Below are 27,134 nucleotides of genomic sequence, written 5' to 3' on the forward strand. Positions count from 1 at the left end.
TGGCCAATTCCTGGCTCTCTTCTGCCACTGAAGAAGGGATGAACCGGACACACACCACCACCTCAGCCTCCCTGGTTCCCATCAGAACAAGGGTTGTACATTTTCATTAATGGATCAGGCTGGAATAACCTGCAAACAGTCTCTGGAACCATCCAGGCTTCCTCTGTGCCCTCCCTGCCATGCATACATTCGTATTGTTTCACACTGATCCTTGGCAGCTTGATTTAGGGGAAAAAGATAAAAAAGATGGGAACCTCATGCTGGCTTTGTGTTGGGTATGCAGCTGCAGCCCACTCACAGAACACTGCTCAAATAACAAACCAGGAACTAAAAAAAAAAAAAAGCAAACTATCTTTAATATCTCCCAAATCCCATTTAGAAGCAGTTTCATAGAAACATCACTTTCATCGTGCAACAGAGGCTGGAGGAGGGGCAGAAGGAGGGAGAACTGGCGCCAGGTCCTCGTGGGCAGACACAGAGGTGTCTCCCAGGTCCTCAGAAATTCTCCAGCAGATCCAGGATCCGCTTCTGCTCGCTCTCCCGAAACTCCTGGTTCTTCCCGTCCCCGATGTTCTCCGCGTACTCTGCAGGGAGAGAGCAGAGGGACAGAGGCTTTGAGTGCATCAGGAACAAAGGAAAGGCAACAACTCCTGCAGACACCACAGCAGAATCTACACACACAGTACTGCAAACAGCCAAATGGAAATGCAAGGAGCATTGATGGCGTTCCTGCTCATCCTCAGGGTTAAAGCTTTGCATAACAAGCACCTGCTGACACTCACTAAAGCTGTTGTGGCAGGCAGAGGCAGAGAACTCCCCGCTCTGGCCCAAGCAGACACCAGCACCCAGGAGCACCCATTCCCTGGCATGGGAATCACGGCATTATGCCCAAGAATTGCAAACAGTACCATAAATCACTGCAAATCACCGGCTTCCTAGGTCCCTTTGGACACTGAGTGTCATCAGGGAAGGTCAGGAGGGCTCTGTGACAACCGTTAATCATTCCCAGTCCTGGGTTTAACCTGCCTCCTGTCTAAGCATCCCGAATGAGGATTTTAGCCGAGGAGACCTCACAGAAGAAAAGCCACCGGTTCAGATTTAACTGCAAAACAAACTCCTTGTCATCAGGCAGAGGACACCAGACACTGACCACGGTCTTTCCCATCCATGCACACGGCCAAAGACCACAGAACTAAACATTCCCTCTGTAGCTCTCCTTCCTGATATTCATTTGGAGCTGGCAGCTCTTATCCCCTACCAGCTCCCTCCTTCCTTCAACCAGAACCTGCATTTTCAAAGATGGTTTAAAAAGAAAAAATGAAAAGCAGGTTCTGAGCTGCAGAAGCAAGGAGCTGAACAAATCTGAGGAAATCAGGAGCAGGCTGATGGCTAAGACAGCGCTTCCCTGCCTCCGCCTGCTTGCATTCTTTTCCTTCTTCCAAACAAACAGAACAGCTTGTATTCAGCACTGAATGGTAAGTTGCTGTAGAAAGTTTGCTTTAATATTTATACGTTTAGCACAGCTACACGCTCTGAGCTCCATCAAAGCCTTTGTTACAGGAGCACTGAAAGCAGTGAGGACAGGCAGAAGTTAGCTGATGTGGGAGTCTTCCCTCCTGTGTGTACACACTCTCTCTCTCTCTATGTAAAAGCAGTGGAGTTCTTTGCCAAGACCCTGGGAAAGATATTTTTAATATTTATAAACCGCTCCATTATCTGTAACATGAGCAGGTGGCAATGCTGAGGTTTGCTGCAGGTGAACCTGAGCTGCCCACTGTCTCAGCCAAGGGATCAGCTCAGGCCACCTTCCCTCCATGGAGGAGTTGCTCTCCACAGCTCTGAAAAGCAGCAGAAAGCTCCTACAAAGATGGATTCCTTCTAGATTGCTGTGCTGTGCATGCTTTGGCTATATGAGGGGATCCAAACCTCAGCAGGAGATGATCCCAGGGCACAGGGAGGGAATCCCCTCCCAGCCAAGGCTGGCACTTAGCTCAGGCTCCCCTGCCCCTCAGGCAGCACCAGAGCCTTCTGTCAGCAGCGTGCCCTGGGAGCTGGTGGAGGAGCCAGCTCTGTCCCCAGCAGCCCCTTCCACGCTCCATCAGGGTGAGTGCCTCTGGAAAAGCCGCCGTGGATGCAAGTGCTGGAGTTTATGGCAGCCCAAGGGCAACACTTCCCACCTGCAGTGGCCTCTCCAAGCCCAGGTGAGGGACAGCCAGAGTCTCCAAGCCTGGCACAGCCAGCAGCTCTGCCCCCAGCTGTAAGGATGGCCAGACTGCTTGGACTAGGGCATAGGCAGGGAGCCGCTGAGTGCCACTAATGACACTGCCCCTCCTTTGTACCAGGAGATCAACCAAACAAAAGCAAGACACAAATTCTTCTTGTTTTGTCCAAAAGCTCAGCATTTCTCCTTCTAAACATCCAGGCTTTGTAAGACTAAAACCCCAGTGACTCCAAGGCAGAATGTTTACTGGGTTATGACAGCTGCTAATGCTCATTTGAAGCATTAGCAGCTTGAAGACGCCAGATAAAACCCCCAGAACCAGGCTTAAAAAAGTAAATCTCTGACTGAGATTTTATGTATTTACTTTTTTATTTAAAATTCCACCACTTCACTGAGACTGCTAAAAAAAAATCAAATGTAAGCTGCCCCTGCCAACAGTTAACCAGAGCTAACACACTGCTGTAGCTACACAAAGGGAAAGAGCCCAAGATTGGTTTCTGCTTCATTAGACAAAATACAATGGTTACAGAACAGTAAAAATCAATTGGGAAATACTGAGGCTTGTAATGGATATTGGAAGCTCTGGAGCCTGCACAGATGGAGGCACCATGAGCCAGACTGAGCTCCATCCTCAGAGCATACTGACCCTTCCTTTGTGTTTACCTGTGCTAACAGGTTTGGGCTGGAATGTGCAGCAGACACTCCACATGCCCAGCTCCAGGTGTGCCTGCTCACCTGACACCAGGTGTGAGGGGAGGAGCCTCAGCAGGAGCAGCTCTGACACGGCTCCCGAGGGAGCCGGGATCAATGGCTAGTCCCTCTGGATCAGTGAGGAACAGGGAGATTTGCCATTCCAGAGCCAAGTATCATTGCAGAGAGGCCTGTGCCTCACTCCATTCCCAGTAACAGATTGAGACCAGGCAGCTCCCCAAGATACAGACACTGCTGCCATCCCAAATCCATCCTCCATCCCCAAAACATCTCCCTAGCCAAGGCACACACCAATCAGTTGTTTTCTTCCAAAGCATAAACTAAGTGTCCTGTTGCAAGAAATGCTTGATCTTCCAGAAAAAGGAAGTGTGGGAGGACTGGTCAGCCTGCAGAAATGCATTAATGAGCCTCCCGTTATTCCCTGCCCACTCCTTCCCCTTGAAAGCTCTACCATAAGAAAACAGTCTCGCTTCCTTGCTTGCATCGTAAGTAATTCTGAGCCACCCCAAGGGATCCATCAGCTGTCAGGTTGCCAGAGAAACATGGAGAATATGTAGGCCATAAAAATCAAACTAAAAACGGAGCACCTAATTAGTATGCAAAAACAGAAAATAAAAACTGAACAAGAGCAAAACACTGAACGAAAAGTAAAAATAAACCAGTCCTCATCTGTCCTGAGAGCAAGTTGGGAAGTAGCCTGGAAGCATTCCAGCCAAGGTTCAATTCCTGATCTCTCAGTCACTTGCAATAGAGTCTTGTACAGCTGACTCCAGTGAAGTTTTGGAAGCCCCTTGCTGGTCCCAGCACCCAGCAGCAGCACACTGCAGGGTCCATGCCCAAATCCCTGTTCCAACCCCTTTGCTTCCCTGGGAAGCTGTGTCCAGCGCTGCTCCTGCCTCCCAGGTCCCACTGCAGGACTTCACAAGCACCCACTAAGAAATTTACCACTCAGGTTTTGACTACTGTCTCTAAAAAGTCTCTAAACCTGGCAAATATAAGAGCTGGGGAGAGCTGCAGTCAGAGCCCAAACTCTGTACCCACCCCTGCATTATTAACAAGCCAATGTGCCCCTTCAGGCAGGGAATGTGGTGCTGCTGAGAGCACCCGACCCAGCACGACTCAGAGCTTGCAACACCCGATACAACCGCGGAGAAAGTTTCACAATGCAAGTCACTGTCTGGGAAAGAAAGAATCAGATGAAATTTTAATGCAGCTGCCCTCCAATTCAGCTTGGTATGTAAGTCAACAACCCGGAGCCGTGACCGTGAGGTGTGCAAATCCAGCGAGGTGTGCAGACAACTCCCTCAGGGACGCACGGCCCAGGGCAAGTGTGGGAATCTGAATGTGGACATGTGCTGAACTCCACTTTGGAAAGGGGCAGTTTAAAGGCAGGAATTTTCAAGTATCATAATTAAAATCAGAAAAGTCATCCTATGCAGCCCCCCTGCTCACCAGCAGGCGTTAACTCGCACTTCGTGGCCAAGGACAAGGGCCAAAGAGATTGCCTCTAACTGTGGGTAATCTCACGCTGTCAGAAAATCACTCTTACTTTTGCCATACCAGCCAGCCTTCTGATTCCTTTTTTCCTGCATATGAGAAGTGAGAAAATCGACAGGTTCTGTAGGAAATGAGCTGTGTGTACCTTGCCATGGCAAGAAAAGCCCATGAGAACACTGTTGCTCCCAAAGAAAGCAGAAACATTGAAACACAACACACAGCCCACTATCCCAGAAATGCTGCCAAACTTCCTTTCCCTCCAGAAGGAAAACAGACTCCTCACCCCATGCTGAAAACAACACAGCCCCTTTGGAGCAGATACATTCCATAAGGAAGCATCTTCTCCCAGCATCTCTGGTTCCCTGCTGCTCCCACTAAGCCTCTCAGCTCCAAGGGGCCATGGGAAGAGGCTGAGTCCTGCCCTCCTCTCCCCTGGTTCCACTGCCTGCTGCTGCTGAAGGACAGCAGGCTGCAGAGGAGGGCCACAGCTCAAATAGGCATTGCTCTAATTCACCATGAGCATTAAAAATAACAAGCAGTACTTTAAAACCGGGATTGCAAATCACAACAGCTACAGTTTAAAGCTATGGAGGATACTTTAATGCTATAATCCATATTAATCTGACACTAAGAACAAGACAAATACACCACGGGTACTAATATGGTGCAGATGGTAAAAGTGCAAGGCCACCTTAATGAAAGATGAGACTCCACTATTCTTCCCTCTAGCAGGCATGTACACTTCCCTTAAATATTTACTCTCACGTTAATGTCAGCAGTGAATTCCAGCCAGGCTGGGGCTGATGGAAGCATGGAGTGATGTGCTGTTCTGTGACAGCAGCTACAGCAAGCGTCCCAACTCGGAGGCAAAGCAAAGCACGCCACTCACTGATCAGGGTGATTCCAGCCCTGCCAGCATCTCAGAACACTGCTCAGCTGCTGCCTGGAGATGCCCAGGAAGCCAAGGAGAATTACATGTGAAGGCTCAACCTGCAAGGCGATGACCAAGCTGTCCCTGGTAGCGATGAGACACCTGCACGAAGATATCTCTACTCACCCTTCAGGATGTGTCGAACAATTTTAATGGAGCTGCCTCTCATGTTCAGGATCTGGTGGACTCTCTGACGAATCTGATGGGGAGTAGGACAGAGAAGAAAGAGATCTTCAACACAAGGCCATGCACAGGCCCATTTTTTCCCACTCTGAGGGATAAGCAGAGATCTGAGCACCAAGAAAACCAACTCAGTCTTGGCAGCCCTCCGCATCTGCTCAGGAGCACCCAGGAAGGCACATGGCACAGAAATAAGAAGCCACAGAATGCATTCACAAACCTCAATGTATTCACAGAGGAAGCAGAGATGAGCATTTTGCACAGATCAAGAAAAGCTGTAGCTGTGCTTTTGTGAGACCTCCCGAGAACAGATCCCTTTCCCCTGCTCCCTCAGCAATGGCATCAATATGGCCTTTCCATTTCAAACCCTGACCTCGCTCACACAGATTATATGAATTTATTGACAACAATCAGCTTCTGTCCCCACTAATGCCCTCCTATCTGCTGCAACTTGATGGAGCTGTAAGGACACAAGTGTAATAAACAGGAGGTTTCCTCCCCAAGAGAGAATTAGAGAAACAATTACTCAACACAACATTTGCAAGGATTTAGAGCCTTGTCTGCACCATGAATGGAAACACAGATGATCTGCAAACCTTGTATGCAGCTTTACCTGGGGAACGTTGGCATTACAGATCTCTGCCATGATGTAACAGATGAGCTGCAGCACAAAGAGCCCGGCATCCAGACGACGGAGATAGAATTCATCTTCCATGTCATCGTCTATGATCTCTCCTCGACGCACCATGTCCTGTAAAGCCACACAAAGGAAAGGTCTGAGGCTTCTCCCAGGGCACTTCCCATTAGAAGTGGCAAAATGCTGGTGAAATTTGTGGTTTCTTAAGAACTGTTTTGTTCCCCCCAGACATCATCAGCCATGTATGTCTCGCCAAAGAAGTATTTTTAATAATTCATTGAAATTCACAAAACATTTCATTCAGTTTTGAAGCAGCTATGCCTTTGCTGGTCATGAACTGTGTCCAACTGCAAGTTAAAATTTTAATTTAAACATACAAATCACACTTCTACATTGAGGGGTGAGAGTGTGTGACTATGGAACAGACCCATGTACCCGTGATTTACAAGTTCTTTGTCAGAACGGAACAAAACCTGCTCTTTTACTGGCCATCTGAGGGTGCTGTTTGGCAGTGCAGAACATGACTCCAGCACACTCTAAGCCTTATCATGCTTTTAGCTTCATTATTGACTGACAGATGAGAAAACACATCTGAAAATCCCACACAAGGACAGCTTTTCCGTGCCTAGCCAGGCTCTTCCAGCTGTGTTTCTAAGGGGTGCCGCCAGGGCAGACCCAGGATGGGGTTTTTTAGGCAAAGAGCACTGACTCCCATGGGAATGATGACCCACCATCCATCCTTCCTCTCTATACATGGGTTTCACCAGAGAGACCTGCCCAGAGGGAGGCCAGAGGAAGAATGAAAGAAGCCATTACATCCCATCCCTCCAGAGAGCCCATCTTCCTCAAAACACTGGCAAGAGCCACCTGGCAGCGAGCTCAGAGCAGCCTCCTCTGAGCTGGCCCCAGGACGTGCCCGTGCTCCATCCTCATGGGGGCTGACAGGCCCAAACAACTGCGCCACGTGTCACCTCCTGCATTTGGGGGTTCGTCTTCTGGTTTCGCCCTTAAACAAAGGAAGCGGCTCGTCAGCCCCGCGAGCTCGCTGCAGCTCTGATTTATTCCGCAGCTGTCTGGCAGGAGGGCGCACGCCGGCGGAGCGATATTTCCTCATTAGAGCCAGTGCCCCGAACCCGCAACGCCCCGCAGGACGCGCCTGCTCGGGCACACGCGCTCCAGGCACGCACGCACGCAAGGTCACCGGCACCAAAGCTGACTGAGGCTGCCAAATTCTGCTGCTCTGTCAAGCCAAGCCCTTGCACCTAATGGTGAGTTGAGGGTTTTAGGCGTAAGGAGGAAAATGAGCACTGTGCAACTCCCCCTGGAGTGGGGTGATGAATGCTCCCTGGATAGAAAGCTGATGGAGTGACTAACGCAGCTGATTCTCAGTTCCTCTTGAAAGGGAGAGGAAAGCTTAGGTAGTGAAATACTTCTCCTTTCCTCCTAGAAATCCAGTCTGCCAGTAAAAGAACAAGTTTAGAAGCCAGTGTCTTCTTAATTGGGTTGTGAAATCAGCTGCTTTGGCTACACTCAGATGTGACACTTTAGCATCAGATCCTGAAGACTCCAATACATGCATAACTGTCATTTACTCCAGGTTCTCAAAATCATGGGCACAGGCATGACTGGGCAAAGCTTGCATGTGAGCTCTTGCCAGTAAATAAAAAAATCCAATTTGTGCAGAGAGTGACTTCCCTCACCCGAAATCCATGCCAAATGGCTCAAATCTGGTCTCTAAAGCTATATAATGATGAGTCTGGCTAGTGAGTGAGCTGAACACTGATTGAATTATCGAAAAAAAACACTCAAGAAGGACAACACACTCACTCCTGAACCACAGCTCACACTCCACACTGCACACAAGCTCATTGGCTGCTCTGCTCAACAGTGCTAAATTCCTGAGTAGAAAAACAGCCACAGGCCAGGACTCTGAATCTCCAGAGCAAGAAACAAAGGCCAGGTCTGCTCTGTATTCTGATCGGAGCACGGTGATCACAGGAGCTGGATCCAGGCAGCCGTGCTCTTGATTACACAGCGGTGCCAGCTCTAACAGCCCCTCTCGGCAGAGAAGATTATTTTGTGCCAGTAAATTAAGCAGATATGAATTAGAAGACAAGTATAGTTTTAAGGTGCCTTTTCACAGTCCTTTTTTTTTAAAAAAATCCCACAGCCACCCTTTCAGTGCTAACCTGCCTCCAGTACAGTACTGAACAGCCCCTTTCCCACTTGGTCTCTCTTTCAGAGCTGTCAGTTGCTAACCTCCAAATGAGCACTCAGGTGCCATTTCTAATCTGCCAGCAATATGTACTGAGATGCCCCTTGCTGATGGGAGAAGACAGCAATAAGATGGGCTTCTGTGAAGCTAAAATGAGCTTCTCTCACACTAATGAGGCAGGACTGACAGGCCTCGAGGTGTCAAGTAGAGACTCCAAGCCTAAAGATGCAATGGATGTGCCAGCGCTGTACCAAAGATCACACTGCCCCACACGGGCACTGGAGGAGATTTCTGCATCCTCTTTCCTCCTGACCTATCACTCACCTTCCAGCATAGCTGGGCAGAGCGAAAGGAATGGGTACTGACCAAGAACAAAGAACACCTCCAGCATCCCGGTTTTACATCCTCATCACGTGGAAAAGTGAGGCCAATCCAGCTGGACAGAAATGAGCATGTTCCAAATAGCTGTGCACCAAAGCAAGCACCACGCGTCTCTCACTCTATGGGTGGAGTCTCTCCCCTTACTGCTTTCTCTCTGTGTCACTGGTGAGAGGTGAGGGATGCAAGACTTGCCCAGGAGGGGCCTTCAGACCACAGGCTAAGAGCCATGGCCATCACATCCTGCCCTCAGCACAGCTCCAGGAAATTAGGTCTTTCTACACCAAACTGAAAGGATGGGCTGACAAATCTCTACCTGTTACTCCCACTTGTGGATACCACACTCATCCTAGGAGTTCCACCTCTTCCTTTCAAGGATGGAGTGGCTGAGCTGTAGCACAATTAGCATGTAATTTGTAAGTCATTATAGCACAAAGTGGCTGGTGAGAATATTTTATTGACTAAACCTGATGAGCATAATTTTCCATGGAACTATAAAAATATTAAACTATCTCTTGTCATTTCCTACCATCTTTAGAGATCATCAAGGCTATTGCTGCCACCCATAATTATACCACATTTTAGAGAGAGGTAAAGGCCACAGGATGTTGCACCGTTTCCTACAGAAATAATTAAAGAAAATGAGAGGGGAACAAGGTATTTTCATTAACTAAAAACTCTGAGAAAAGTACTAAGACAGGCATCAGGTGTTGGAGACAATGCTCGCATGGACTTCGCTCCCAGGTTTCCCATGGCAATTAGGATAATCACCAAGTTATCACCTCTGAACCTTTCTGAACAGATTCCACTGAAGCAAACAAGGGGTAACACTGAGAAGGGGCTCAATGACCTCATCCTGTTTCACAGTCCAGATCAGGGTGCAGATCATTATAACTCCTCAAAACAGCTGGCTTCAGAAATTCCTCACCTTCCACCCTCAACAATTCCCCCACCATCACTGCCATGGGCTGAAAAGCAGGGCTATAAAGCAGATCACTAAAATAAGCCAAGCTAAAAGAAATAAAAAGGAGGAGAACTGCAAGAGCAGGAGCTTCTTTTGCCAGCTGCACTACTAAAGATAAAGCACTCAGTCACTCCTTGTGTAAGCAGCTTTTCACTCCTTGTAATGCAAGACTTACACCAGGATACTCTGTCCATCAGACTCGGATCTCACTCTTGTCACTGCAGGCTGAACCTGTAAAATCTCACCAAGTTTTTCCATGGAGCAGGGAGAAAGGTGAGGATCTGTATACCAGATTTTTGGGGTACTTTGTCCTCTATGGCAAAGGAAAGGTCAAAAGCCCCCCAGTGACAGAGCAGAGTTTTTAAAGTGTTCACACAATCCACCTCAGTGATTCATGTGCCACAACAAGGAACATTAAAGTGCCCCATAAATCCTGTCACAGCCAGACAGTGCTGTGATGTGACAGATAGAATGATGGCTTTTGCCTATTTCTGTGTGGGACAAACGCTCCAGCCACTTCAGATCTCAGGAGATCACGTCCCACTGACCATCTGATGATGCTACAAAGTAACACAAATGATAATTCTCCAAAAATTGTTCCAAACTAGAAATGAACTTCAACATCATATTTGCTGTGGCCAGTATGTTGCACCCATGAGATGCTTCTGCCAAATCCTCTTATTAGTTCTAACAGAAGGTAAAGAACTGAGGTCCATTTATTTTGGATACAGGAGGAGAATCTGACGTTCCTTAGTTTTACTTCTCTTGTGCATTTAGTAGACACGAATGGGTTAATATCATTAATCGAAAAGCTTCCACAAAAGCTTCTTCACACTCAAATTCCCTCCACTCCTGCTTTGTGCTGGCTGTTTGCTACAGATGTTAACGTTTGCAGGCTGCTCCAGGATAAAGGGCACATACCCTCACTCTGCATGTGGCATTTTAGGGCTCTGTACAGGCAGCTCCAACACACTAGAAGGCTTCAACTGAAAAAAATCCATTCTGGTTTTTGAGTTCTAAACCCCCCACAACAACACCAAAATGTAAAGAATAAATAATTTCTTGCCCCGCTCTGAGGAGGAAGAACAGAGCACAGGAGGAAAGCAGGAAAGGGTAAACACTCTTTTCCTCCAGGCCACCACTCAGCGGTGACGCTGCCGCCGTCCATATGGAGCCCGAGCGCTGGCAGCTAAAGCAGCTCCATTCATCACTCACTCCCGTGCCTCTTTGAGCAGCAGCAGTGCTCCCATGCCCTCGGAATGTTTGGCCGTGCCCAGAGAAGCAGCCTTGGCAGCGGGCAGGCAGCTGTTTGTCGGGGCCGGTGGGGGGCTGCTGCCCGTGGCACGCGGAGCGCGCAGCGTGCGGGACGGCAGCTGCAGCCATCGCTCTCCATCAGCGCTAATCAATCTCACACCCTCCCCAGCACTGATACAGATAATCGTGTGGGAAGCTGGCCAAGCTCGCTAACAGCCCTGCAAGCTGCTTCCTGACTCCAGCCACTCGCTCCCTTTCAAAAGGTCTGCTCCAGCTTCAGTTCCAAGAAAGTGCTGTGCAGCACCAAGGCTCGTGTCACTCAAACGTTCACTGCTGGTGTGCAGAGAGCACACAGCCCTTGGCTGCACCTCAGCCAACTCATCAACACAGACACTTTCTCACCGCTGATCACAACTCTGCGGACCAGGGTAGGAGGCCTCGCACATTATCATGTAATTGTCTCTCTGCATTTCACCTGTTCTCCATCTGCCAAACCAAGCAGGAATGCAGCCAGGTAAAACTGAAGGCAAATTGAAGTACAGACTTAAGTACTTCTAGCAAAATTCACTCTAAGAGACAGCCAGAAGCACTTGTAGAGAAATTCTTGGCCCACTTTACCTGAGGTTATCTGGAACTCGGAAAGTGAGGCAATAGGAATTAAGAGGCAACAGCACAGGTATGAGGGCACACCTGAGAACAGTGACTGGCTGAAGCATAATTCCTGTGCAGATTACATGGCTGTGCAGAGGTGTTACAGGCATGACCTGGCAAAACTTAAGCAATACATACGTGTTTCTCCCCATCAATCTTCTTATCGGCTGCCTGCATTGCATCCAGGTACTTAAAATACAGTTCCATCAGCCTATCAACCTGCAAGGGCAGAAGACAGAGATATAAGCAAGAAAAAAGAACAACACAATCATCTTTAATCCTTCATGCAAGTTTGTTTTCCTCTCAGCTTCAGCCTTCACAAAGCAACAGGCAGCTCTGTCCCTCCTGGGAAGGAACGTGTTACAGAAGGGGGGTACAAGTGCTGGTCGGATGAGCACGCTGGGGCTGCAGGCGTTTGGGAACAAGGCGCCATCAGCGCCAGATAAACGGCAGCAAACAGACACGTGTCCCCAGCTCACTCTCTGTGCTGTGCTACTCCAGGCTCCTGGTTTCCCCACTGGACTTGTCTATCTGTGCTGAATGTTCCAGCTCTCCCACTCTCCTCTGAACTGTGTTAAAGCAGCTGAAATCCTACCCAGTAATTATCTACAATTGGTAGAACAGGTTATGAAAAACACCTTTAAAACACACTAATGAGGAATACTAAGTAACCAGTATTTTCCCAGTGGCAGAATTTACAAATCCCCTGGGATCCCTGGTTTGCAAAAGCTATTTCTCTTCTGCAAAGCTTTGATCTATCCACCACCATGTAAATATTTTGGGAAGAATTTCCCAGAGCAAACACCACTAAAATGAAACATTCTAGGAGAAGAGTGGGGAATGTTAAACATGTACCACAGCAACTCCCAAATTCTCTGCAAAAGAGCTTCACCAGACACACTGGCACCTTTCCACACTGTCCTGATCTCAGAGCCAGCAGGATGTAAAACCGCAGACTGTCTTCTATGGCCAGGTTTCAGCAGAGACACATCCCAGCACAGAATTGCTACTACCACACGCAAGAACACCAGAAAATAAGAGCTCTGGGGATATGCCAACACAGGCCATGCACTAAATATCCAGTTTTGCAGTTTGTAGATACAACATGAATCAGAGAAAAAAAGGTCTGTGACATAGAAGTCTCTACAGGCAGGTATGAGGATGGCTTTTTGTAACTCCTCCTCAGGCACCCTGAGCAAGAACTCTCCCAACCCAGCAGCCCAGAGACTGAGATACACATTCAGCACTCACCTTCTCACTGTCATTCTCTGTGAATTTATTCAGTAACCGTGTCCTCTGCTGCCCTCTCAGGTTTCGCAGAAGGGAGGCCAGGATGGAACAGACGTGTTCTAGAAATACAAAATGAAAACTGCATGCTGAGATCAGGAAGAGGAGCTTATTTCCCTACGTAACATACCATTAAATTTATTATTAACACTCCAGAGCGTAGCATTGATAAGCAGAACCCTGGTTCCTTCCCATCATGGTGAGAGGAGACAGAGCAGCAGTGAGAGCCACAAGTCATGTTTGCAGGGAGCACAGATAGCTCCTCAATCCAGCCCAGCCAGTGAAGTCTCCTCCTCCTCTGCCTTGGGGACCTGAAGCACCTTACATAGAGCACAAGTTCCACTCTATTTTTCTCCTCTTTAGAGCCTAAAGGAGTCCTGGACAAAGCCAGTGCTGTCACCCAAATGACCCTTAAGTCACCAAAGCAGGAACAGCTACTGAAACAAGAGAGCTAGAGAAAGGGAATAAGTGTGCTCCTGCAGAGACTGAAGTGGTATGAGCTAGTGGAAAAAAATCTCAAACCAACCACTTTCATTTACAGAAAATCACATCCATGAATAATAAATGGACCACAACAAACCAGAAACGACCAAATAAATATGTTTACAGTCTTCTCAACTGCACTTGGGGGTCATATTTTCCAGCACAAATCAAGGAGACAAGTAAAAAGTCAAGGCTGCAAGCACACAGGAGACACCTGTGTCAAAGTCCCAGCACTCAGAGGTGACAGCCACCTGCCTCAGGCCCAAGCACAGCGGTGCAAAGCAAAGGAGAAGGGCTTGAACCTCTTTTTCTTTCCAAACCAGTCAGTACTACTTCAAACCTGCATGACTGCATTGAACACAGACCTGGTGGTTTAGTCACCCTAGCTTCTCCAAGATGTCCTCACTGTAATCTTGCTGATTAAGACAGCTAAAAATTAATGGCCATAAACATTTCCTGCTTATGGTGGTAAGGAGCAACGGGACCTCAAGATTTGATATTTTCAGAGGGGGAAACACAACATGCAGAGGAGAGGGATCAGCATCTCATTGCTGTCACACCATGCACCTCCCCAGCACTGCCCGGCCCAGAGCCATGAGCAGCCCCGGTCGATCACTCCAGCACAAAGAATGAGTGACACCACCGTGTTTGCTGGGAGCTCCTGCTGGGCCCTGGAAGGTGAAGGCACACAGGCTGCCTGGCCGGGGTGCCCGTGCTCCCTGCTGCACGGATTACCTGCATCCTGCACAAGGGCAGCACGAGGAGAGGCTGCACAGGCAAACGCACACCCCCCATTTCATTAGCTGCTTACAAATGGAGCTTCCTTTTGGAAACAGATTTCTGCCTGAGGTGGTGTCAATTTTTCATGTTCCAAGGAGATTGGGAGCGCTGCCGGCAGGAGGAGCAGGCAGATAACAGGTTTATCGGGTGGCCGCACCGTGTGGCTGCTCCGTCATTCCGACAGGCTAACGGGGGTGAAGGATGGCTCCGGGGGTGTCAGTGCACGCTCTCACTGCACAGAAACTGTTACTCCACAAAAAGCAACACCAAATTAAGCGTTGACATTAAAAGCGTGGTAAAAAACCCCTTCAAGTTCTTGCAAGATCCCGTTTTCTTAAGGAGAAAGAAATTCAGCAAAATGAAGATTTTTTTTTTTCCCCCCATATATGCCAACATATGCTCTGCTGGTTTAGGAATAAGTCAGCATTCTGTATGTCCCACTATTTTTTTCCCCCACCTTCTTTTTTTGGAAGTGTAACCTTCTTTTTTTGGAAGTGTTGATGCAGCACTTTAGTAGCAGTATTCTCACCAATGATCTGTCTTCATTGCTTTTCTTCCAATATTCCTTTACTAGAAAATGTATTTTAGCCATCATTTTTGCTTTGGTGGTCGTATGCAGATATTTATCCATTTTATCAATAAAATCTTTAAAACTACTGGCAAGTCTAAAGGAGCTGACACAGAGGTTCTGAGAACAAGGTTATTCTTTCAACATATCACTGCAGAAAATCCAGGAAATATCTAGTTGCCTGGTCAAAATGTTCAAATAAATATTTTACAGAAATATTTCTGAACTATCTAAAATGGTTTTTTATCAGCTTCCTGACTAGCGTGTTTGATGCTGCACCCCAAAATCAAGGTTATGCCTGATAATCTAAGTCCTGACCCAATAAATACCAACATCCATGGGCAAGGACAATGGTCCAAAAGAGGTCAGAGCTTGATAGAATGAGAGGTTGAGTCCATAATTCAGTGGATTAAAGTGTTGGCACAGCCATGGGAAGGGAGGAACACCAACCTTGGGGGGCAGGTTCCCACAGGTGGGGGTCTCATCATTTTACCATGGACTGACCCAATCTCCATCTCACACGTGTAACATTTTAGAAGCTGTAATCACAGTATTTGCTCAGGGCTGGATCTCCTTTGGGAAATGGTGAGTAGCTGATGCTGTTCTGAGTCCCCAGAATGCAGAACCTGCAGCTGCCTGGCTTTGATCTCAGTGCAGACAGAGGCCATGAGCTGTGCAGTGCCTCGGGGTGGAGCCACAGGCAGCCCCCTTCTACAGAACGTTCTGGGAACTTCTCCATAGGAATGTAACACTCAGCCAAAGTCCACATCACCTGCACAGAATGCATCACCTCCAGGGAGGGCAGAGACAAGGTTGCAGATAAGCCCTATTTCAAAGAATAACTAAATGTGATTCCTTTGAGAAGCAAACACCAAGCCGAGCTGTGCTGAAGCACCACAAAGGTGCCTTCACAGAAATAACAGGTACCAGCTGACAGCTGCTGCACATTAAGAACAACTTTTTCATGCAAACATCCCCAAACCCCCTAAATCCATGGATGTGGGAAGATGGGAGGCTTCTCTCTCATCAGCCAGTAGCACTGCTGCTGCTCCATGGCCGGCTCACCTGCAAGCCCTGCCACTCCCCACGATCCCAAACCTGCAGGGCACCATCTCAAACACATCCCTGGCTCTAGGAGGTCATATTCCATGTGCTTCCCACAGCAGCACCATGGTCCTGCTTAGCCCAGCATCACCTCAAGCTCTCAGGAACCTTTCGCTCTCCAGACAGGCACAGAGACTTCAGCATGCAAGCAGTGTTTAAAACACCCTAATTAGATCGATCTTGACTTCAGCTCGGCGTGTTGGAATACAGATTAATCTATTCCATGGCTGGCACTGGCAGCTGCAACAGCAGGAGGTCCTGTCAAATCAAGCTGTAACATTACACTCCTCTGCCTTTATTATCCCCACCCCCCTGCCTTTTTTTTTTTTCTTTTTACATCTCATTATAATGGACATCTCCCTGGCAGGGGAGGAAGCTCAACAGTGAGGAAGAGGAGGCAAGCATCATCCTGCAGGAAGAGGACTGGATGCCAGGGACAGCATCCCGTTGGAGACCAAGCAGGATGATCTCTGAAGCCAGCAGAACACATTTAAGAGCCTTCTGTCTTGCAAAGAACGCTTAAGATAAATTGTAGTTTCTAATTAGAAGCAGGAAAATACTAGAAAAAAAACAAGCCAGCTCTTTGAGATACTTCTGCCCCTCCTAGGCACACAACTTTGTGGCTTCAGGGCTGCTGAGAAACCTGGATGAAGCCTTTGCCCATCCCAGTATTACAGGTGGCAATGGGACATGCTGTTCCAGTGGTGTAGCATCTGATAACCCAATTTGTTTTCACATGCATTAATAATCTACATTTCAGAAGAGCAATCCACTCGAGTATCACTGCATATTGCCAAGAAATATCTTATCTTCAAATACTGAGAGCAAGCAAGAAACACCAATTTTATGGATGGGTGAAGGGGGGCCTGGGAGGGTTGGAAAATCTCCACAAGAAACAACCCTGGTGAGCTGAATCCAGCCATCAAGCTGAACGTAAAACAAAATTCTTTCTATTGACTGAGAAAGTTTATTTTTCTGATGTTCTTGCAACTGAGCACGCTCACTTTAATTGAGATAAATTTAACTCTGTTCTCAGCATCATGCCTCACTCAAATCACACGTTCCTGTCGGAGAGTGATGGTGAAATACCAAATTAGGATAATAAAGTTCTGCTTAAACAGACTGATGCCTTCCCCGGGTGCTCAATCCTCAAGACCACCAAAAGAAAAACACTTTCTGCCGGCTGGCAGAAGATACTCAGTTAATACCAGTAACTCCTTATCAGACCATGTTTCTGCTGCTGCCTTTTCATTTCCCCATGTCCAGGTTCTGCAGCATTCATTCATTCCAGGGGCTCTGCTGCCTTTAGTGCATGTCACAAAGGAGTAAGAGTATATTTACTAAGAAATGGGATTTGTTGTTGTTTTTAAAGGGAAGGTGTAGCTGAGGATCTCAAAAAGAGGCTTTGTTATTGATAGAAGGGCAAACAAGCAAAACACCCCAGCGATAGGAATTCTCCTTTGGAAACTGGCTGAACTAATTCTCAGGTTATCAAATTAAGCATTCCTAAGTAAAACTGACATCTAAGACAAGAGAAGGCTTTTAAATGAAGATGAATTGGACAAACATCCTTTTATAGTTCATTACACTCTCCAAGTGAGCAAAACTTGGCTGCAAATAACCATCCTGAAAAAGAGCAGGAGGATATACAGCCTGTCGAACCAGCTATGATTGCTTCACTACAGACTCTCTAATTCAGGAGGAATTTGTGTTTTCTCCATTTTTAGCTCACTGAGACTGTTCAAAGAAATTCAAGCCAGCATTCAATGCTGTGATTCCACTGTGCTGAGAGCTGCTGCACCCTCATGGACACCCCGACCCTCAGCTCTGCTACAAGGAGGTTTTGGGAATGCAGATGCTCAGAGAGCAACCCCCACACTTCAAAAATCAACACGTAAGTGTTATTTAAAATCTTACCCTCTATTTATGCCAAGAACCACCCAGAGGCAGATTTCTGTCCATTCCCTGCAATCACAGACACTGAAAGGACACTGCTTTTCAACCAAGTCACAGCACACAACCACGACACGGCACCTCCTACCCAGCCAGGCTGGTTCTCCTTGTGGCTGTCCAACCCAGCTGGGCACCCAGACGAGTACTGCAACCCCACAGACATAGGAAAATTCTAAGCCATTTCTGTCTTCAGCTACAAAATATTTCTGGTTTGAGTTGCTTCACTGCCTCAGAAAAAGGGAAATTGCTTCCAACGAGTTTTTTTCTCCCAAATCTAATATCGTAATATAATGATCTGTACAAACACAGGCAAAATTCAAGTGTAGATAATGTGCACTCAGTTAGACACCACAGGCCCAATCTTCAGGCTCAGATCATCCATAAAGATGGTTAAGAAATTCTCCCTTTCTTTTTTCGTAATTACACAGTGTACATAAAGCATAAATACGTGCAGTTTGGATTTAAATTGTTCACAGGCTCCCTAGAGTAAAATAATTTTTAAACACTGACAGTGTTTAAAATGTAGCTAACCAGCACTGACACCTTTATGCTAGCATTTAGAAAGGAAGAAATACATTACAGAGAAGTTACTTTTATCAAATTTAATTTGGATTATAAATTTCTGCAATAAATAAAAGCTCAGCAAGTCACATTGAGATTTTTTTTCACCAGGGTATTTATTGTTTTGTCACATTCAGAATACTGCCTTAGAGACAATAAAACAAACATGGTTTTATAGACTATCTCTTATGTAAATAGCAACACTGCTATAAAATAAAGACAAGGGGATTATTTTCCTACAACCATGAGATACATACAGAAGATTGGTGCTCTAGAGATTGAGCACTGGCTGTCCTGTGAGATGTGAAGCAGCTGAAGTCACAGTGGGTGCCAGGACCCCAAGCCTGGTGCCACTTCAGCCACTGCACCCAAAGGGACAGAGGGACAGGCAGGACAAACACTTCGGCAGAGCTCTTTGGCACCTCACCCAGAGCTGGAGCATTTTAGCAAGGCTGCCCTTTAGGCAGCTGTAATTAGGCCCCAGGTTTCAGAGCCCACTGAGGATTTTGTGTTTTACAGCACAGCCTGGGGTGCCCAGCCTGACACCTTCCCAGCAGCAATGCAGAGACGGTGAGCACAGCCCAGCTCCTCAGAGCTGCTTTAAATAAATACTGAAGCCACCACTGCAAAGCCATTCCAAAGAGTCCTTTAAAGGAATCTCTTCCTCTATTTGGCATACACATGAAAGCTCTCCTAATACAAGATTGTTCTAATTACCTTTTTTTAAAACAGATTGAACACAGGATAGTTTTTATGAGAAAAGATGCAGACTGAATATGAGTGTTCTTTCTGATCAATAAACAAACAGATAAGCAAAAAGCAGCATGTTCCTAGGATCAGAACAGCACAAAGGGAACGAGTTCCATCATGTCACACCTGCAGCATTTCCCTTAAAGCCAGAGGCACTCAGGAGCCTGTGCCATGTTCCCCCCCAGGAGCAACGACTGCATGGTTGGGGCAACACTGAGCAGAGTAAAAGCGCACACTGTGCTGCTTACACCGCGTCAGGACAACGCGCGACGGGCTCCAGGGAACCCTGTTGAACATCTCTATTACCTCCTGTCGTTAGAAATTCAGTAACTCACCTGCCCAGTGATGCAAAACAAAGAAAATTGGACTTACTACCACAGCCTTTTAGGGAGAGTTTATTTTAATAGAACTGATTTCTGGACTCATTTTAATGTTCTCCATTTCTTCAGCATGATAATGAGACGGCGGTGCGATACAAAGCCTGTTTGCATGGATCACTTCATTTTCCTGAGGCCAGATTGGCTTTTTCATGCTATCACAGAAATAGCCAGGAACTGACCCTGTCAGGGTTTTCCAGACTAATCCTCACAGCGGCCAGGACTGCACACAGGTATTAACTGCAGAGTCCAGAAGAAGCAGATGAGACAGAGATTAGCTCACTTTCCAAAACTGAAAAATTAAGTCAATGGCATGAGCCACAGACTCAGATCTCTACCCAGAACCCCCTATTCCAACTGAAGCTTTCTTTCAGTACGAAGAATTAAACGAACCTCACTTTCACACTGCAAATGAAAATTTCAAAACAACCCCTAAATCGATCAAAGCATAACTGCGTCTTTTATTACATAAACCTGCAATTTTATTATATAACCTATAGAAACCAAACCTATCTCTGCAAGTCCATCAAATAAACCCCAGACCCACTGCATTTCCCCCTCACCATTATCTACCCAAGACAAGCAACACAAGGCAGATGAAGTGACCAGAACTGTCAGCAGGTGTGTGAATTGCTCTGAGGTTGGGTGACAGCCCCTGCTCTCCACCTGTGCCAGGAAAGCCACTGCCACACATATGCCCAGCCCACGCCAGTGCCCATTCCTTGTCCTCAGGAGGGAGGACAAGCAGCTGTCCCCAGCTCAGCAGCTCTGGCAGAGAAAGGAGTTGCTCAGTCCCAGCCAGTGCCTCAGCCAGCACCCAGAGAGCTCTGCAGGGACAGCACCTCCCTCCTGGCCTTGGGAGAACACCTGAGCTGCCAGGACAGCCCCAAAGCAGGGGATTTGGGTACACAGCTCCCATGGTTTTGCTGTTTCCTTCCACTTTCCCTTGGCTCACTGCAGGAGTTCAGGATGGATCCTAGGCATATGTGAGATCCACTCACACCTCTTTAGCTTTTGACAATTAGTTACCAGGAGCAGGAGGGACAGACCACTCAGCTCAGCATATAAGATTCCATGATAATCATAGTTTTATTCCACAGCAGATCTCTGTTAAAGCAGTTTTCCAGGGTAGAGAGTTAAAAAAATATAAAAACGAAAAAAAAGCAACTTCAAAAGCAATGCAGTTTATTTCTGCAATGGCTGATGTTCATCCAGTCACACTTCAGTGCTCAGAGCCATGAAAACACTGCTTTTGAGGTGACATTTGTAGTTGCCTCATTACTCTTTTCAAAAGAGTTTTGCATCAGAGTAAGAGCTTCAAACAACAGACTCTACAGGAGTAAAATAACTTATTAACAGCACACGAAATGGAATCGCCAGGAGCTGCTGATACCAAAACATGCAGGACAAGTGTGCCCTCAACAGCCAGCTGTGACAGGGAGCAGCAGGCTGGACACCCAGACCTGAAAGCTGCAGAAGGAGCCCTGCAAAGATGGGTTCTGTGCCATTCCCTCTTCCCTACGAGTACTTTTCAGACACTGGCTGTCTATTCACATCCTCCATGGCAATAAGAAGATCTGGAAGCACACCTACCTTCGTGTTCTTTTTCAGTTGTTCCAACTTTCTTTATCTTCTTGGGTGATTTCATGAAGAGAGGGAAGATGGTTCTCAGCCCAAGGATGTCCACAAACTTGTGACAGTTGTCTGTGCCCTCTGGTCCGATCATGGCGTGGTCCAGCACCTTCAGGGCACTGCTGCGGGAAATCTTCTTCTCTCTGTGAAAAGAGGCAAATTAAATTGTACAGGGACGTGAGGAGTGCTGAAGCACCCTTTAAAGAGACAAGGGAAAGGAACACGACAAGGACAAGATGAGAGCACAAGCTCTAAGCAAGATTTTTCTTCTAGAAGCCAAAACATTGTATCAACAGCAACTCGTTTCAAAACGGCAGCTGAGAAAATTGTCTTGGTTATTTCTGTTTTAATGTCTCTTATTTCTTTTTATTTTCTATTTTTATTTCATTTTATGTATTTTATTGTCAAGGTTTTATTTTCTTATTTCTTGGCTACTGAAGAAGATATTTCTTAACTCCTTTACAAACACCACGCAAAACAAAGGGAGGCTGGGTTGGATACAAAAGGCAAATACTATCACACCAAAAAAGATAGGATTTAGATCTAATAATAGTTTAATTCAATAAAGTAGTAAGTTTGGTGAGCATAGCTGGGTCAGGCATAATGAAACACCATCACCAGGAGCCACACAATGGAAGGACGCAGACAGACTCTGGGCTGTTCTGCTTTAATGCCAATTCAGAATGTTGATGGTGGTAACTCACACCAATAACAAGGGATGCCTTGAACATGATCTCCAGTGCCCTGTACCTCACAAACCACACCAGAGGAATTTATAATCTATCCGGGGGAAAACTGAAACTGAACTGAAAAACAAGTCAATAATACAGCCCAGACCAAGTTAACATCAGTAGGAACTAACAAGAGCTTGGAGAACATAAGCCATCAGTGTCCCCAAAGGCCAGCCTAGGAGGACATTCCCTCCAGGACAGGACAGTCACAAACCTCACCACCTTTCACCCCAAGCACATGCCAATCTCCTCTGATCCTGCCCAGCTGCAGACTGAGCCACCAGGACCCCATGACCATCACCAGAGGCTCCTCAAAGCCTCCAGAGAGCTGTGGAAAACAACTTCTCTGCAGGGACACAACTTCAGCAAGCCCTAAAACAGGCAAACTAAAATACCCATATATGAGCACCCCAGCCTGAAAGCAACCCTGCCCAGTGCAGCCACAGGCACTTCTGACCCCGTGGTGGGTTTGGTTTAATTCTAAGGGACATTTCTAAACTTTTTGCTGGTGGCAGCGTGTGGAGCTGGACTCTCAGTTCCCCCCACCAGCCAAGGGCTATGCAGGAGGGTCGTCTGGCACCACCAGATCCCCACCACAGAGAGCTAAAAATAAAGTACTCCTTAGGCCAGATGACACCAGAAATGTTTTCAGGGGAAGTAATTGCATATTGATCAGCATTTAGGAAGGCTGTGCAGGGCTGAGCTCTGGAATATTCATTGGGTTTAAGTTCAGGCTTTTAGAGATCAATAGCTGCTTGCCTGGACTGTCTGGAGTTGATTTTATTTGAAATATTTATTCTGCCGGAGGGCAAGCAGTTTATCTTAGTCTCATCTGTGCTTATTGAGGGAACTTTTAGCTGAACACTAATTCACAGACAAGCAAATGTGAGAATCACCAAATGCAGAGAGGCCTCAGTGCTCATGGAAACTCTGAATTACAACTTTATTTGCTGACCACTGTTTTCCTCCTTTTAACACCTTTACATCTGAGACAACTCTTTTGATACATCTGTTATTTAAAAAAAAAAAAAAAAAAGGTGCTGACATTATTTGTACTTTCCACATTAGCAGAACATAGCCTTTAACTTTCCAAAATACCAGTAAAAGCAGAACACTAGATTTCCTAGGAAAGTGTGCATAAAATGGTTCCGTTTAATTAACCAGAAGATTTAGTAAAGAGACAGCTTATGTTTCCAGGGGTCATTAGGAACAGCAGGACAAGAAAACATAAAAACATTTTAATAATCATAAAAAAATACACCCTAAAATAGCTACAGAAAAGCTTCAGGGATCCATATGGAGTTTTCTCGTTTCACCTTGTTTTGCTGTACAGGAGACAAAAGCTTTTATTGAGGGTCAAGAAAAGTCCCAGCATAGCTGCAGGACAGAACATTTTGTGGCCCAGATGATGCAGGTCCCCCCGAGCTCCCTGGGCTGCATTTGTCTCTGTGCGTACACATGCTCCTCAGTTCATAGCTGGGAAAGCCACACGTCATTTTCCCTGAGCTACAGAGAATCTCCCTGACACATCCCCCGGGAGCGGCACGGCTGCATCTCCTCAAACCCAGCACAGCTCTACAGCCAAAGCAATAAACTGCCTGTCAGCGTGCACCAGGGAGCTGACAGGACAAGCCTGTTTCCCTCTCTTTTGGCTAAGCTGCAGTTAAGTTACTAAGGCAAGACTGAGGGACTGAGCACTAAGAAGCACTTCCTGATCTAAAAAGAAAATTTGGTTTAATTCTAAGGGACATTTCTAAACTTTTTGCTGGTGGCTACCGCCTTGATAAACCATCTTGTTTTTGATAAAGATGCAACATAAAATAAACAAGTTTCCCTTGGTGCAGAGATGTAAATCAAATAATTATATACAGTCCTGCTCTCATTTTACTTCCAAACTTCCTCCTTGAGTCCTGCTGTCACCAGCTTCATCCCTCTCGACCTGCTCTCCTTCCAGACCTTCACCTCCCATGTACCTGCTTGGTGAAACCCCAATTCCTTCAGGGCCAACTGCAAGTCCCAGATCATAGCACGAGTCCAGGACCCATCTGGCCATGGACATAAGGCACATCAGCCACACTGGGCTCATTTGCAGGCATTACCACTGACCCCCCATAAACCAGAGGTTCACACGATACAACAACACCTTTTGCTGCTGGCCACACGTTTTAAGGCTCAGCACAACAGAAACCATCCTGTTCTCATGACTATCTGCAGGAATATCATGAGCACATTAAATACTCATCGAAAGCTGCTGCAGCTCTCCGCAGGTCTGTGTGCACAGCCATCAATAACGGAACGTCTTGGCTGGATGGATCAGGCAGCACCAGACACAGAATGCTGTGTTCCCTACGACAGTAATGGAGATTCAAGCCTGATATCTTTATTCTCACACACCTTATCTATCTCAAATCATGTCAATACACTTTCAACTTTGCCTATTTGTCCTTTCATCAGCACAGGCTGCGGTACAGTGATTAACCACCTCCAAAGTAAAACCAAAAAATAACAGATCTCTGTCCCCGGCCTTCAGAGGACATCAACAGGAGAGAAAAATACTCTGCCTTGTCTGTGGGCAAGGTGGTCAATCACAACTGAATGGCACGTCTGCTCTCTGCTCTTTATCATGAAGGTATCAAGAAGATACAGATGTACAGCTCCAGATCACAACTAGTCACGTTCACTCCCTATTTACAACAACAGATCGCGGTCACCTAAGTTGCCAAAAGAAAAACTGAGCACCTGTGAAAGCTTCTAAGCACTAGAACTAAATTAGAAGAGTTTAAAAAAATATAAAATAATCAGCTGTCAGTACAGCACACGCCCTTGGACAGTAGTGACAGAAGCTTCTAGAACAAATTCTGTGAATTGTTTTTTTTTTTCCACTGTCACTTTATCAATCCCACTCAAAATCTAGAATCCACAGATGGAGGCCTTGGAAACTCTGTCCATCAGACAGAGATGCTGCTGACAGATCCATCACTCTGCCCCTCCCAACCCCTTTGCAACTACTGTGGGGGGCAAAATGCAGGCAAGGAGAAATTTTCCTCTTGTCATAATTTTCCAGCTGGGATGCTGGTGCAGAGAGTGGTAAACAGTAGAGTCAAAAAATGGGTAAAAAGCTCTTAAAAATCCAAACACTGAATCCCCCCACATGGTACAAGAACTCCAACTAATTAGTTCTGCAAGGCTGGTTTAGCAGCTTAGGACTCCAGGCAGAGGGAGGCCTCCCGCCCGTTCTTAGTTTTGGAGCTTTTCCTTAATTAGCCTCAAGAAAACCCAGTGTTCCTATTTGAATAATCCATGTCGGGTTATTTATTCGGTTCCCTGCTGCCGCACATTCCCCAGCCCTGAGCTGCAGGGGCTCAGCATTCCTGGCTGGTGTTTGCCAACCCGCCAGCACACAGCCTGGCACTCTGGGGACAGCCAGACAAAGCCCGCTGTGCCCTCCCGCAGCTCTGGGGAGCCAGACAGCCCAGCAGACACAACTTGGTGCCAGGCCAGCAAGGGAATGGGAAGGGAGAGCAGAGAAGCCCCAGAGGTTCAGGGTGTGACAAAGCACTGCACAAGAAATGCAAACTTATGCCCCATTCACAAAAGTAATTTTTGTATCAGCAGCCACAAAAATTCAGTAGCTCAGAGGCTACACAGCACAGTGGAGCCTGAACTGGGGAACAAGAGGAAAAATGTTTTCCCTAGAGACATCCAAAGGTCCTCTCCTATCCTCAGAGAGGTCATTTAAATCCTTAGAGGGTCCACCTGACCTACAGCAGTAGCACACATCCAAATGAAAGATCTGCCACCTTCCAGCAGCCACTGTGGCAACCTCAGTTCTTAGGAAATAAAGTTAAAGAGTGGAGATTCCACTTTTTGAGAAAGTCCAATTTACTTACCTGCTGGAAAAAAATAAAGAGAAAACATACAAATATCCTAACACAGAAGTTTTAAAATAAACCCACAAATACCTAGCCAGTATTTGTGTTGGCACATCAAAAGTAGGAAGGAAATCACAATGCCAATGGGATACCTGAGCATCAGGTTCATCAGCTGCAGACCCTCACCCTTCAGGAAGCGATCGCGGTTGGAGCTGAGCATTAGGCAGGAGCAAAGGGAGTCAAACAGGTTCTCCATCATTTCCTGTTCCTCTGCTGTACTCGGATTGTGCCGTTTAAACACCTGAATGACAAAGAAAGCAAAATTACTCCCAAATGTTGAGCTGTGCTGTTGCAGAACACACATGAAGAGTTTGCACCAAAAGCTCCAGCACCTGACAGGTGTCAGCCAGTGATCACACAGGTCACTGCTGCATCCTCTGTAGCTGCTGCCCTTTGCTGCTCTGACTGTGCACACACAAATGTGCAGCAGCCTGGTGCAGGATACAAAGGATAACACACAGGGACTGCAAGGGGAAGGGCAAATTCGCACCCAAATATGTGGATAAGCTGATTACCAGAGATTCTACACAATTCAAACCTATGGGTGCTGCAGGCAGCACTGCTTGAAGATATATAAACCAGGACAGTGAGTTATGAACACACTACCTTCAGCCAGCTCAAACATGGGCAGCCCTGCGCTTGAGACTGGAGCATGCTGAGGATGGACCAATTCCAACCCTGCCTACCTCCAATTTGCCATGAAATTATAATGTAATAATTTAACTTCTGTGTACCTCAGCATTAACATTTTTACAAAAGGGATTCATCTCACTGACCATGGATGACACACCACATGGAAGCTCTTTGGGGACCACGCCTCACCAGATATGAAGCAACTGCACCCTGGATATTTTGCACTCACCCCACCCAGCCCAGCCGCCTCCCGATGGAAGAGAAGGCATGTGGGAATTACTCACAGATAACTGCTGAAGCAGCACATCGATCCCATCCAGCTCCCCAAGCAATTCTCTGTTGTCTAGACGGAGGTGGGGGGGAAGGGGGAAAAGAGAGAGAAAAATGAAGCTAACTGTCAGATTTTACAGCCATCTAACACTGATACATCAGCAAACAAAATCAATACAGCTTGACAGAGCACAAAAGCTGCAGAGAAAAAGAGGGTGGAGGCGAGGGAGCATATGGAGGAGAGTCAAGCCAGCAAAGGGGAGCTGGAGGCAGAAAAGGGCTGCTGTGATCTGAGAGAAGCCTGGATTCTGCCCTCACTGACAGAGATACGGCAGGCATGGCTCACCATCATTATTCTGGAGCAGAATCGCCAGCACCTCACTGCAGTACAGCTTGTTGGCATCAAAAGGCATCTTAGCCTGTGGGGGAAGGAA

General features: G+C 46.8%; 1 protein-coding gene across 1 annotated transcript in view; it reads right to left on the reverse strand.

The window, feature by feature from the left end:
* Window positions 1-328: 328 nt before the first annotated feature.
* The window catches only part of CTNNBL1 (catenin beta like 1), a 47,554-nt gene continuing 20,748 nt past the window's right edge, over window positions 329-27,134 (reverse strand). Inside the window, exons 8-16 of the mRNA XM_058422738.1 lie at window positions 27,047-27,119; window positions 26,715-26,773; window positions 25,890-26,038; window positions 21,096-21,277; window positions 12,891-12,988; window positions 11,778-11,858; window positions 6,154-6,291; window positions 5,487-5,559; window positions 329-584 (exon numbers count right to left, since the gene is read on the reverse strand). Of these exons, the coding sequence (XP_058278721.1) occupies window positions 496-584; window positions 5,487-5,559; window positions 6,154-6,291; window positions 11,778-11,858; window positions 12,891-12,988; window positions 21,096-21,277; window positions 25,890-26,038; window positions 26,715-26,773; window positions 27,047-27,119 (942 nt within the window). The 3' untranslated portion in view covers window positions 329-495. The remainder of the gene's footprint in view (window positions 585-5,486; window positions 5,560-6,153; window positions 6,292-11,777; window positions 11,859-12,890; window positions 12,989-21,095; window positions 21,278-25,889; window positions 26,039-26,714; window positions 26,774-27,046; window positions 27,120-27,134) is intronic.

The sequence above is a fragment of the Hirundo rustica genome, chromosome 16, assembly GCF_015227805.2.
Source record: "Hirundo rustica isolate bHirRus1 chromosome 16, bHirRus1.pri.v3, whole genome shotgun sequence".
NCBI classification, from domain to species: Eukaryota; Metazoa; Chordata; class Aves; order Passeriformes; family Hirundinidae; genus Hirundo; species Hirundo rustica.